Source organism: Gopherus flavomarginatus, chromosome 7 (genome assembly GCF_025201925.1).
Source record: "Gopherus flavomarginatus isolate rGopFla2 chromosome 7, rGopFla2.mat.asm, whole genome shotgun sequence".
Taxonomy (NCBI): Eukaryota; Metazoa; Chordata; order Testudines; family Testudinidae; genus Gopherus; species Gopherus flavomarginatus.
In genome coordinates this window covers 12,272,138-12,285,107 of record NC_066623.1, presented here as the reverse complement: position 1 = coordinate 12,285,107, position 12,970 = coordinate 12,272,138, and the positions used below count along the sequence as shown (strand labels likewise).

At 39.7% G+C, this 12,970-nt stretch overlaps 1 protein-coding gene across 2 annotated transcripts in view; it reads left to right on the top strand.

Moving 5' to 3' along the window:
- SEC24A (SEC24 homolog A, COPII coat complex component) overlaps positions 1-11,939 on the top strand; it is a 47,371-nt gene extending 35,432 nt beyond the window's left edge. For both annotated transcript variants that reach the window (XM_050963642.1, XM_050963641.1), the window contains exons 19-23: positions 1,745-1,882; positions 2,919-3,023; positions 3,151-3,243; positions 5,439-5,542; positions 8,543-11,939. In XM_050963642.1, coding sequence (XP_050819599.1) covers positions 1,745-1,882; positions 2,919-3,023; positions 3,151-3,243; positions 5,439-5,542; positions 8,543-8,657 — 555 coding nt within the window. In that variant the 3' untranslated portion in view covers positions 8,658-11,939. The remainder of the gene's footprint in view (positions 1-1,744; positions 1,883-2,918; positions 3,024-3,150; positions 3,244-5,438; positions 5,543-8,542) is intronic.
- Positions 11,940-12,970: the final 1,031 nt, after the last annotated feature.

The window sequence follows — 12,970 nt, the reverse complement described above, 5'->3', positions numbered from 1 at the left end:
CCACCCCTTTTCCCTATCCCCTGACCGCACCTGGAACATCTGCCCCTGACTGCCTCCCACCACCCCATCCAACCCCTACTCCTTCCTGACTGCTCCCCCGGGACCCTTGCCCCCATTCAACCCCCATTCCCTGCCCTCTGACTGCCCCAACCCCTATCCAACCCTCCCCCACCTCATTACCACACTGCCTGGAGGTGGCTGGCAGTGCTACAGCTGTGTCGCTCAGCTGGAGCCGGACCATGATGCCACTGCGTAGCGCCTGGAGCACCGGGTCAGGCTGAGCTTCCCGCAAATCAGCTGTTCGCACAGGAAGCCAGGGAGGGATGAGAAGCAAGCAGTGGCTTCGCACTGAGGCCCAGGGAGGCGGAGTGGAGTGGAGGTGAGCTGGGGTGGGGAGTGGTTCCCCTGCGTGCCTTCCCCAGCTCACCTCTGCTCCATCTCCGCCTCACTGGGCCTGAGTGCGAAGCCTCTGCTCTGCTTCTCTGCCCTCCCAGGCTTCCTGTGCGAACAGCTGATTCACGGGAAGCGGTGGGGAAGGAAGAGAAGCGGGGCGGAGCATTCAGGGGAGGAGGTGGAGGCAGAGCGGAGGTGAGCTGGAGCACCTATAGGGTTGGCACCTAAGGCACCACTTTTGGATAACGTGCTCGGGGGGAAGGGCGGCCTCCTGGGTCACTTCAACTTACTGGTTGTTAAATTTAGAAGCCCTTTTAGAAATGGTTGTCCCACGCAGGACAACCGGTTCTAAAAGGGCTTCTAAATTTAACAACCGGTTCCTGCGAACCGGCTCCAGCTCACCACTGGGTGTAGGGCAAGAGCTAAGTGCTCATCTTTCCCTTTTCTAACTTTAAATAACTCTTCTTTCCCTTTTCTAACAAAGGGGTTTGCAGCATTCCTGAGTCCTGTCAACACTATAAAACCGAACAATTTCTGAAAATGTCTTTCAGCTGTGGGTCCCCCGTGAACTAGTATAGAAAATGGTTAGCCTTAGATGGTTTACTCTTTCAGAATGCAGCATGATCAAGACCTGGTGGAATCATCTTGTTCACACTTTCTCAGATGGTACTAAAAACCCTTGTCATGTCTATACTATGGCTGTGTTTATGCTGGAGGAGATCTGATCTCTTTAATATAGACAAAGTCAACACTTGAATGGTTTTCAGTACTTGTTTGGGATGGGATACTGCTTCAGCAGCAGATCAGCTGCTTTGTGTCTGTAAGCCAATGGAGTGCATTTACCATTAAGTCAGAACACCTCTGACAGAGATGTGCATTAGAGCCGAAGGATTAAGCTTAACATGTTTTTGGATTGCGATTTTAAAGTATTGTTATGTAGCTTCTTGAGACAAAGTAGTAAGATGGATTTTTAATAAAATTATGCTTAATATGTCATCATTCCAGCTCCCCTTTTCAGAAAGTGTTCTACAGACATAGGACCAACATACATTACAGTGTGTTATATCAGCGGTTCCAGAGTCCAAAGATACACTGCTTGAGTGATTAGTCACAAAGTTGTTTGCATAGAAGTAATATACAAAACTTGCTTTGAGTACAGATAATCAATTAAGAAATGATGATAAATTAAGTAGGGGAGGTCACTGTAGTAATGAAGACTTTTTTTATTATATTTTGAGATCATAATACTTAAGGCTAAATTTTATGTGGAACTCAGAATATTTCTTAATGTAGTCTAGTGCTTTTCACTTGTTGACTTTGAATTAATAACAAATATTGGTTTTATTCACAGAAAGCATTCCAGACTGGGACAAATATCCGTTTAGATGAGCGTATTTTTACTATGTGTCAAGTGAAAAACCAGCCCCTAATTTTCCTCATGCTTATGACCCATCCCAATCTGTACAGAGTTGACAATCTCACAGATGAGGTATGATTTTTTTTATTTATTACACTTGTTCTATGGTTTCTTGGTTCCAAACACCTTTATTTGTAGTGACGAATATGTATTGCATAGAAAACCCTTTAAATAAGAACTGTATTCTTCAAGGTATGTAGTCTGAGAGCTCACAGGCAGTCGCAAGGTTAAAAGTTTTAAAGATAGATCAAAGCAACTTATCCATTAAAGGCAAACTGATAGGACAATTCCATGGCATTTTAATTGTCATATGACATGAATCATGCATGTGTGTGTGACTATTAAGAAATTATCATGAAGATGGCTGCACTAAATTGCCACTCCACGTAGTTCCAGTTTTGGATTGCATTTCAGACCAAGCTGAAATGTGTAGAAATTTACAAATACTGTAAACCATATGTACATATAAGATGTAGCTCCATTATTTTCCAGGTTGTCTGTTAGGGGTAGTATAGATGGGCTCTGGAGGGAACATGTGGCTAACAACCCACTCCAGACACAATGTGGATTGAATTCTTTAGACAATCATTTTGAAAAATATAGCTAGCATTCTGATTTGAAAACAGTCTATTACGCTCCAAAGCACATCCCCTTAAAAGGAGATATGCTGCAGCAGGAATGATGTTTCTCATACTGTTGTACAACTTCCTTTTTAAAATAAGTCCTGTCATTAGTTTCGTGAACAAGTATGTGCAGGAATTACTAAGTGCAGGTAGACTAAATCTGAACATTCAGACTTCAAAGCCTGCAGATTTTTGAAGCTAACATAACTGCATGAAGTTTTCAGAAGAGAATCAATTTCAATAAGACAAAATAAAGACTGATTTTTTTATAATAAGTATGTTATCTGAATTTTAAGAATATAAAAGTCAGACCTCAACAGATGACGACGACGATGATGATGCACTTGGGTGCAGGGGGTATAATTTGTCCTTAATTGTTTTTACTAATAAAAATGTAGTCCACTCAAATATTTTTTCATTCCTGTCTGCCTTTTTTCTGTATATATCTAGAGGCATACTTACATTGTAGCAATTTTTCTCTTTAGGGAGCCCTCAACATCAATGATAGAACAATACCTCAGCCACCCATTCTCCAGCTGTCTGTGGAGAAGTTGAGTAGGGATGGTGCTTATCTTATGGATGCTGGCTCTGTAAGTTAAAATTTTATATGAACTTGTGGGTTTTTCTGAAGACTGCTGAGCACTTCAGATATACAGATGAGTAGAAGGGTGTATGTATTGCATAGATTAATGCTGTCATTATCGGACTGTCTTTTAGGTAATGTTTATGTGGGTTGGAAAGAACTGTGGACAGAATTTTATCAGCCAAGTCCTTGGAGTCCCAAGTTATGTATCAATACCACAGAATATGGTAAGTGCTTGCTTTGGTCTTAAATAAGAGAAATAACTTTTTAAAATATAATATGTGACCTGTATAAGCTAAAGAGCCTTGTAGAATTGTAGCTGACTGTAATTAATTCCTGTTTCAGGAAAAGCTCACTTCTCCCATCATATGCCACTCTTCCTTAGGTTCCCCACTTAAAATAATCTTAATCAAGCTCTCGCACCATGAAACCACAATGAGTAGAATTTGATAACCATCAGTTAAATCCAGTAAAAGTCTGGGCAGATTGAGAACATTGGGACCAGAAAGGAGAGTGCGTTAGTTCACCAGCCCTCAGTTGCTGGAAAATTCAAATCCTAGTTTAGGTCACAAGTGAAAATGAATCTGTTAATGTAGTCCCAGTTATGACAGCCAAAAGCCACTATTCAGTTTGGCACAATTGATAACACTGGTCTACAATTTTTGAGAAGTCGTCTGCTTCAGAGATAAAATGTGATATTTATTATGTATTTTGATGTTGCTGAATTCAAATATGACAATTAAAACAACTGATTGGCTACTGTTTCTAAGATATTTAAGTTTTTACATTTTATGTCTATGTATATTGTGTAGATGATAGAGTTTTAATCATAAATTGTAAACCTAGGTCTTTTCATGTGTTTATGGTTGCTTTACATGATAATATTTCACCTGTCCTGTTTATGTAACACTTTAAAAATCAGCAAAAGGGTTATATAAATAAAATTTATTATGAAACAAAAGGCAAAATCCATTATGTACATAGTTTAGTCCTATTCAGTGTCTACTCGGCGCTTCTTGGCTTGTCTCTTGTATTCATTAAACAGAGCATCTCTTGTCACTGTCCAGCAATAGTCTGCAAGCATTGATAGGCTCCATTTGCCCTGATAGCCTGCCAGGAGATTCCACTGCTGTAGTCTGCAGCCCAGCAGCTCTGCCTTACTCTTAGGTAGTTCCAAATCCCTGACAAGGTCATTCAGTTCACCTTGTGTTATGAGGTGTGGTTCAGAGGAGGAGGATGGGAGAAAATGTGGGTCCTGTGACACTGATGGTTCAGGACCAGAAGTTTCATCCTCTTCCTCGTCTGACTCAAGTGAGAGTTATTCTGGTGCATCAGGAACTGGCAGTCCTTCTCCATGGGGTACTGGGCATATAGCTGATGGAATGTTTGGATAATGCACAGTCCACTTTTTCTTCTTTGACACACCTTTCCCAACTGGAGGCACCATGCAGAAGTAACAATTGCTGGTATGATCTGTTGGCTCTCTCCAAATCATTGGCACTGCAAAAGGCATAGATTTCCTTTTCCTGTTCAACCACTGGCGAAGATTTGTTGCACAAGTGTTGCAGCCTATGTGTGGGGCCCACCTCTTGTCCTGATCTCCAATTTTGCAGCCAAAATAAAGGTGATAGGCTTTCTTAACCATAGTGGTTATACTGCGCTTTTGTGATGCAAAAGTCACTTTACCACAAACATAGCAGAAGTTATCTGCACTGTTCACACAAGTACGAGGCATCTCTGCTCACTTTGGCTGAACACAAATGTGTCCCTTTGCAAAATCAAACACTGACAAAGAAGAGAGCACGACACTGTATGATTTCTAGAGCTGATTTGGGCAATTTGTTCAGCAGAGTGATGTAAGCTTCGTTATGATTGCATCATCCATGACTTCTAGGAATAACATGATGCAATTCATATCATGTATGACACAATACCAGCTTCAGATTGCATCATTCATTGTTTTGCCTAAAAAGCAAGTACTGTCCAAACCCAGTCAGATTTATTCATAGATCCAGTCAAAGATGTATTTTAGTCATTTCTGGTTTAAATTGAGATCCCTTCCCTTTATAACTCACTTATCCTCTGCCATTCCCAAGTCAAGGGTCGTATATACTGACCCAATTGCATATCTTGAAAACTAGAGCCAGTCAACAATTTTAAGCATCATTTTCGTTCTCAGTGACCCAGAATTAGTGAAGTTGGACTACATTTATTTCAGAAGCATTTTGGCTGTAGAGCAGTGTAATTTGTTCAAGGATGATCTGAGACTGAAATTGCAGTGGTATGTGGAACAGCTTCATACTAACTGAGCCTGCTTTATGCTCGATTACGATTCTTGGCCCTTTTCATTAACACTAAATTAACTCTGTTTCCTAAAGACAGTGTGTTATATTATGTGTTAATGGTAACTTTTGTCTAATAGACGCATCTTCCAGAACTTGAAACAGCTGAATCTACCAGAACAATAGCTTTTATCTCTTGGCTGAGAGAGCAAAGGCCATTCTTCCCTATACTGCATATAATAAGGTAAGTTCTTTTTGACAACTCTAATACACAAGTATGCATGATCATACTTGTATACATGCATACATAGTCATGTCAGCCACTGTAGTGACATATTTTGTACTGCATTGCCCTCTCACAAGATTTGTAAGAGTTGTGTGCATAGTGTGAATTTTAAATGCTTGAAAACCTGGCATGTGATTTTAACTTTTCATGTTTTGTCATATTTTAATTTGTGGAGGTTTAGTGCTTTCTCAGGGCATCCAGAACTGTAAGTCACCTTGTTACACTTCTGTCTCAGCAAGAGATTTATTAATGCTATTCTGTGTGACAGCTTCCTGCCACCCCTGTCTGCTAGCTAGCCAAACAGACTCCTCAGGACTCTGCCACTCCAAACTTTGCCTTGCAGGATTTATATAAACGTTCTAAAGCTCCATGCAGTCTGTTCAGTGTGTCAGACCATTCTCCTGCTCATTCAGCCCTTCCACGTTCAACTGCTCTCAAACAACATTGCAGCAGTGGTGTGTAGAAACAAGCGGGGCAGCATCAAGTCTTCCTCCCTCTGCCCCAAGCCCGTCCGCCTTTGTAACAGGTGCATCAAAAACAACGTAATGCTTCAAGCCACATACTTCCTATGCGCCCAGAATTCCCTGGCTAATGCGCTGAACAGGACTCTCTACTTCAAATCACGAGTGAGAACTACATGACAACATGCTACAGTACCTCTTCGAGAACCAGGGCACCCCTCAATGGGACGTATTTGCCACCCTGAAGAACCAGAAGCTGTCCCTCTGTTGCTCCATAGGAGAAATAGGGAAGAATTTGCGGGGCGGTGCTCCTTCTCCCCTGGAAGACCATCTCTGTTGCTCCTTTCCTCCCATTCCCCTCCTGCTGCAAGTACTACGCAAGATTTGTTGAGACAGAGCCACTGTGATGCTCGTAGCCCCATTCTGGCTCAGTCAGTTCTGGTTCACGGATCTCCTCAGATTCTCCACCTGAACGCTGCTCCGCCTTCACACCCCTGGATCTAGTCTCATAAAATTGGGAGAATCTGTCATCCCAATCCCGGCCTGATTCACCTCACAGCCTGGTATTTGGATGAGGGTCGAGGGTAGACCAGGCATGCTCCACCTCAGTGTGGCAAATCTTTACCCAGAGTGCCTGAGAGAATCCACCAGGGCATGCTACTGAGCAAAATGGAGATTCTTCACAGTATGGGCTCAATGTGACAGTCACTCACTGAGTGTGGTATCTATACCAGTCGACCTAGGCTACCTTCTCGCCCTCAAACGTCTGGTCTAGTCATCAACTCTATAGGGCTGCACCTGGCAGCAGTCAGTGTCTTTTTCTACCCTTCCCCCCCCCCACCAACTGGACTGCACCTTAGTGTTTACGTACCCCACCACTGTCCACTTCATTAAGGGTTTACTTAACACTTTTTTCCACCAGTTCTGAAGCCCACACCCCCATGGGACCTTAATCTCATCTTTTCTGCCCTCCCAAAGCCATCCTATGAACTACTTGCAACATGTTTACTCTGCCATCTTTTGATGAAAGTGACATTCATGGTAGCCAGAACCTCAGCCAGGTAGGTCAGTGAACTAGGAGCCATGATGACAGATCATCCTCCTTCTCATACTATATTCCACAAGGACAATGTGTCCCTATGGCTCCACCCTAAATTCCTCCCAAAGGTAGTGTCAGAATTCCACCTAAACCAGTGCATCTACCTATCTGTTTTCTGCCGCAAACCGCACACCTCCCCGACTAACAGGGTCCTACAATCCCTTGATGTCTACTATGCACTGGTTTTCTACCTTCACAGGACTCAGTTCTTTCTCACATTGCTGAACAGTCCAAGGGTCAAGCCCTCTCCTCCAAACGGGTCTCAGGAAGGATCTGTGAATGCTACAAACAATCTGGTGTACCCCCGCCTGATGGAGTCACAGCTCACTCTACGTGAGTGGAAGCCACCACGTTGGCTTCACTGGTGGATGTGACCTGGCAAGACCTAAGTCATGCAGCTGCCTGGCGCTCTGTCCACACATTCACTATACAATACACTACTGTACAAGTGGCAGCGGGCTAGGCTGTAATGCAGACCACGTTTCCATTGGCATCCTCTCACCCACCTCTGCACTGATCACCGCTCGCGAGTTACCCATGTGTGGAATATACATAGGGACCATCACTCGAAGAAGAGAGGTTACTTGCCTGTAACTTCTTCAAGATATATGGTCCCTATTTGTATTCCACTACCTGCCCTCTCTCCCCTCTGCTTCGGACTACATTCCAAGACAATAAGAGGAAGACTGGAGAGGCACTGCCTATTATACCTTCTGCTGGGTGCATATGGGGATGCACCATACACGTGCTGGTCAGTGGACACTGCTAAGAAACACTGCAGGATTCAGGTGCATTGCACACCTGCCTACCCATGTGTGCAATACAGATAGGGACCACACAGCTCGAAGAACCTCCAATTACAGACAAGTAACTTCCTCTGCCTTTGTCTAGGACAATTTGTTTGTCAAGTCTGCCCCAAAACATTTTAGGATCGTATTTCCAGCACACGACTCTTTACACACCATCTGTACAAACATCACAGTGAGATTGACTACCATGTCACCAACTCTCATTTGATACTACACATGACACCGTTTACAGATAAATACTATGATAATAATGTATAAAGTGTCAGACCTGATGGGAGTTTACAGAAGAGTAAGCCCTGTGCCAGTTGATATTGAGGGGCTCTTACATTATAAATGTAACCAGCTTGACCGTGTTTAACATCATTCATTTTAGTGAACTAAATGTGAACGTTATCCAGCAATATTGTGGTATGAATGATTGTGAGGCCTACAGTACTGGCTTTTCATTTACACTTCACCAGTTGATGGACTTATTTTTAAATAGCTTTCAAAACGCTAGTTCATTCTATAACTTTAAAAATACTGTACTGTAGAGGTTAGTGAATATTTCATTTCACTCAGTCATTTTATTTCTATTTCTGTTTCTAAGGGATGAAAGTCCACTGAAATCAAGTTTCCTACAGAACATGATAGAAGACAGAACAGAATCTGCTTTATCATACTATGAGTTCCTCCTGCATATACAGCAGCACGTGAATAAATGAACCACTGGGTTGTATGGCTCGCTTGCTTAGCGAAAATTTCTGCAGTAAAGAACACTTGTGCTTGTAATATCTTTTGTTAAGTTTGTGGCCTGGTGCAGTTGATGAGAAGTTCTCACTGTGATTTCAACAAAGTGTAAAGCAAATAAAGGACCACAACTGAGAATCATATGTGCAACAACATAATATTGTACTTTTAAAATCAAAATATATTTGAAGAGGTTGGGGATCTTTAATTTGCTGCAAATTATGCTTTTACTGCAAGCAGTTGCAGCATGAAGTACATTTGCAAAGGCAATATTGAAGGGGTGAAATACATTTTGTAAAATGGAGTTTTGTTCAAAATGTATATTTCTGTAACTTTTAGTTTTGCTTTTTGGGGGAGGTGAGGGTTGCTGCTAGATTTAAAACCTCAATATGATTGAGTTGCAGGGAAATTATATTGTCCTTATGATACAGTATATCCACTGATTAAAGATTGAACATTTCTTTTAAAAAGAGAGCTATCTGGTACACTTAAAGTAGCAATGAAATAATTCATTGTGAAATGAACAAATATTTTGAAAAAAAAATTATGAAAATTTTAGGATGTAATGTTCTAGAAATGGTTATGTTGGATAGGTCTAAAGGTAGCTTAAACTGGCCTAGCTAGATTGAGATAGACTGAAGTAATTTGTTAAAAAGCTTTTAAATGTATCAATATTCTTGTACCTGAAAGACAAGGTTGGCATAGCATACTGTGTAAACTGAAAACTATAATCAAGTGGTCTGGCAGCAAAAATGGGCTAAGACTGACACTGAGCCTTGTGTTTGTAGTTAAAAATAATGAGTTGATCTTGTCTTAATAGTTCATTAAATGGCAGGAAAGTGGGGAGAAGAAGGCAAAGCATAAAACCACCTGATCCTTTCTGTGCGTTACATTAGATAGATTTCTGCTCTAATATAGGTTAACTAAATGTTAGGCCCATAAAAAAATTTTTTGTGAAATGAGGCTGTGGTAGCATTTCATCCTTAATTTATCAATATATTTTTGAGACAGCGCTGAATATTTTGTTTGACATCTAAAACTGAATCCAAGCAGAAGTAATAATTTTGCTCTTGAAATAAATAGAAAAAACGTATTGGTAGGAAGTGTTTTATAGTTCAGTGAATATATTTAAAGTTCTCCTAAACCGTTTTTATTGAAGCTATGTAACAAGCCTAATTCCAGGGCCATGTGTGCACACAATATACATGTTTTAATTTAACTGACAGACCTGCAAGTGCTACAAATGAAACATGGAAATTGGATTTCTAGAAAGCTGGTATTCTTAAGTGTAAGATGTGTGAAGTACATAGGAATTAAAGTACCTCAGTTGGGAACAATCAGTAGATGACAGGCTGTTTCTCTTTATGTTACTAGTCAATTTCTGCCCCTTATATGCTCATGGAAGAAGTGTGATGTGGAAAAAATGTTTTCTACTTTTATTCTGCTTTTAGTTCATATTAATGCTCATACATTTATAGCAGACTTGCAAAAATCTCCTTGTTGGGGTCAAGTAACTTTTCATTGAGTGAAATGTTTACTATAAAGGTAGGCAAGTAGATATTGTGCCTAGACTAGTAAACTTGTGAAGGTTTTGCAAAGAAGGTTTAACAGGATCCGGTAGGATCACAGTTTCTGCAGCCATTTGTCTGCTTCTGCTCCTGCTCCAGTTACAGTATAATTGACGGACAGGAGTTACCTCAATGCAGGGGAGAAGCAGCTGTTTCTTCATAGAAACATCTTGTGCAATTTGAGCACAAAAAAGCCAGTAACATTTGTGCTGATTTTTGTGATTTTTTCAAAGGAGCATTTTGGAACAGATTTACTTCTCCCAAAGATTATTTAAACACCCTCCCTGCTGTGTCTCTATAACTAGTGGAAATCTATTTCCCAAAAGTTTTTTTATAAGATTGTGCATTATCTTCAGTCAACATGAAAATATAGTAAGCACAGAGGGAAAAATTATGTTTTAAAATTTACTCAATTACTTTATTTCTGGCTTCACTCACATTTAAATCCTAATTTTTTTTATTTCTTAAATGAGAATCAGTCAATCAGTATCTCACTCCAGGCACGTGATGATAAAATGTACCCACTAGGATGTTGGAAATCATCCATGCATCTCACAACAGACCCAAAGCCTTTGTTTTTTCTTACTATTACCGTATACTTCACCATTTATATTCCATAAACTTACATTTTTAAATATAGTGTTTGTTTCAGAGAGAGCATCACTTGCTTTATGTACACCAGGATAACAGTTATGAATGTCAGTCTACATGCCAATACAGTAACTAACAACATTTCAAGTTAGGATCTCTAATAGTTTTCTCTGTGAAAACTTATGAACGAGCGAGCAAATGAACCCATTTGAAGTAGAATGCTTTTGGAATGTCCAGATTGTATTTAAGAAATATTCTGCAATATTGAATGTGTAGTTTAATTCCATGCAGGGGTGAACAAAACATGCTGCTTCAATTTGTATTACTCTTACATCATTGCAGAGCACACCAGTGTGTAAACTGCCTATGCCACACTTCTCACTGTATTAGAAATGTCAAGGATAACTTGTTTGTTTAAAGATCTTAAACAGGCAAGGGTGGTCCTGGTTGTTCTGTCTTAGTGCGACAACCCTACCACAGCGCATATACTCTATTTTTTCTAGTTTCTGAGGTTTAACTATTTGTTTGACACATTAATTTTTTTAATTCAGTCAACATCAGTACCATCCATTTTAATTTGTATACATTTTCTTTTATAATTTAATATATTTGAGTCTCAGTCTAAATAGACTATTTTGCAATAACTAGAATAAGATTTACATTTCTTTTATTCAGAGTTAATTTCTTAACAATTTATAATCAAAGATGCAGAATGGCTGTTATATAAGGGACCATCAAATGTGATTTTAAGCTTTTGTTCACTATTAGGGATGTAATCCTTATGAATTTAATTTTGTAAAGTAGTGTATAATATTGTAATATTAAATCCTTGTTTTCTGAAACTCGGACACAGATCTTCAGCATGAAGTTATAAATCTTGCCCCTTCTGAATATGAGACAGGATTTACTTGTCCTTCTTTTTACAGTTTGTAATTTTCACTGTTTTATTCCTGTAAAAAGTCATTTGTAACACATGCAAATGCTTATTTTATCTGTGCTAATTTAAAAGATTTGGCTACTCAATAAAACTAATTGAAAGTGCTCACAAAAGTCCATCAGTCCTTTAATAAACAGAAGTGGGATTCTGTATTTGACCAATCACTGAGTGATTTCTTTTCCATTGGTTGCATTAATAACTTCAGTAACAGTAATTGCATAGCTAAAGGAAAAAATTGTAACTTGCTAAAATTGTCAATCTGTAAATGGTACAAAGACTGGGAGACTTCATATTTCAAGAGGAAAAAATGGAAGCATTTCTGTTATGTAATTGTGATCACTGACAAAATTCCACTTTGGTACTGCACAGTATTTATAATAAACTTCAAACAAGTTAAAATCAGATGTACAGGCTTCTGCACCCAGGCATTTGATGCTTTACTCAAAGAAAAATTTGAGTGACAATCAGGTGTTTTTGGGACATAATTAGTAGCTCCATCTCCAGTGTGCAGCATGGTGGCAGAAAAATTTAAGTATTTACAAATGCAAAGATAACATACATAGGAAGGGATAAATTTAATTGCTCATACACACAGCTGAGTTCTTAGTTACTTGTAACCATTCAGAAAAAATAGTTGCAAGTCCTGGACAACTCAATTCACTGTGGATTGAGCAGCTGTTTCCACTTTTAGGATGTATAAAGAACAGGGTAGAAAGTAACATTGAAAGTAAGCCATAATATAAATCAAAGGTATTCTCACTTGGAATGCTGTATTCAAATGTGGTCAGGCTATTGAGAAAAAAATAGCACAAATAGAACATACACAGCTGTTTGGGTGGTAGAGAAGATAAATGGGACACTACTGATCTTCCTGTCTCATAATAGAAGAAAAAGGAATGCTCAGTGTGAAAGGCAACAGATTTAAAAGTAACGAAAGGAAATAATTACAACCGACAAAGGAGTAGGAAAAAATGTTGCCTATAAGCTAGTCTATTCCATAATCTACTACATCTTCCTCTGAGGTATCTGGTACCGGTCACTGTCTGAGGGAGAAGATACTGGACTAAATAGATGGTTGATCTGGTATGGGAATTGCCATGTTCCAGAATGGTCAGGACCTGTATTTTACTCCTATCTGCTGCATGAAATCTTTAGCTGCATGTGGATCTCTTTCCTTCAACTAATGCCCTAG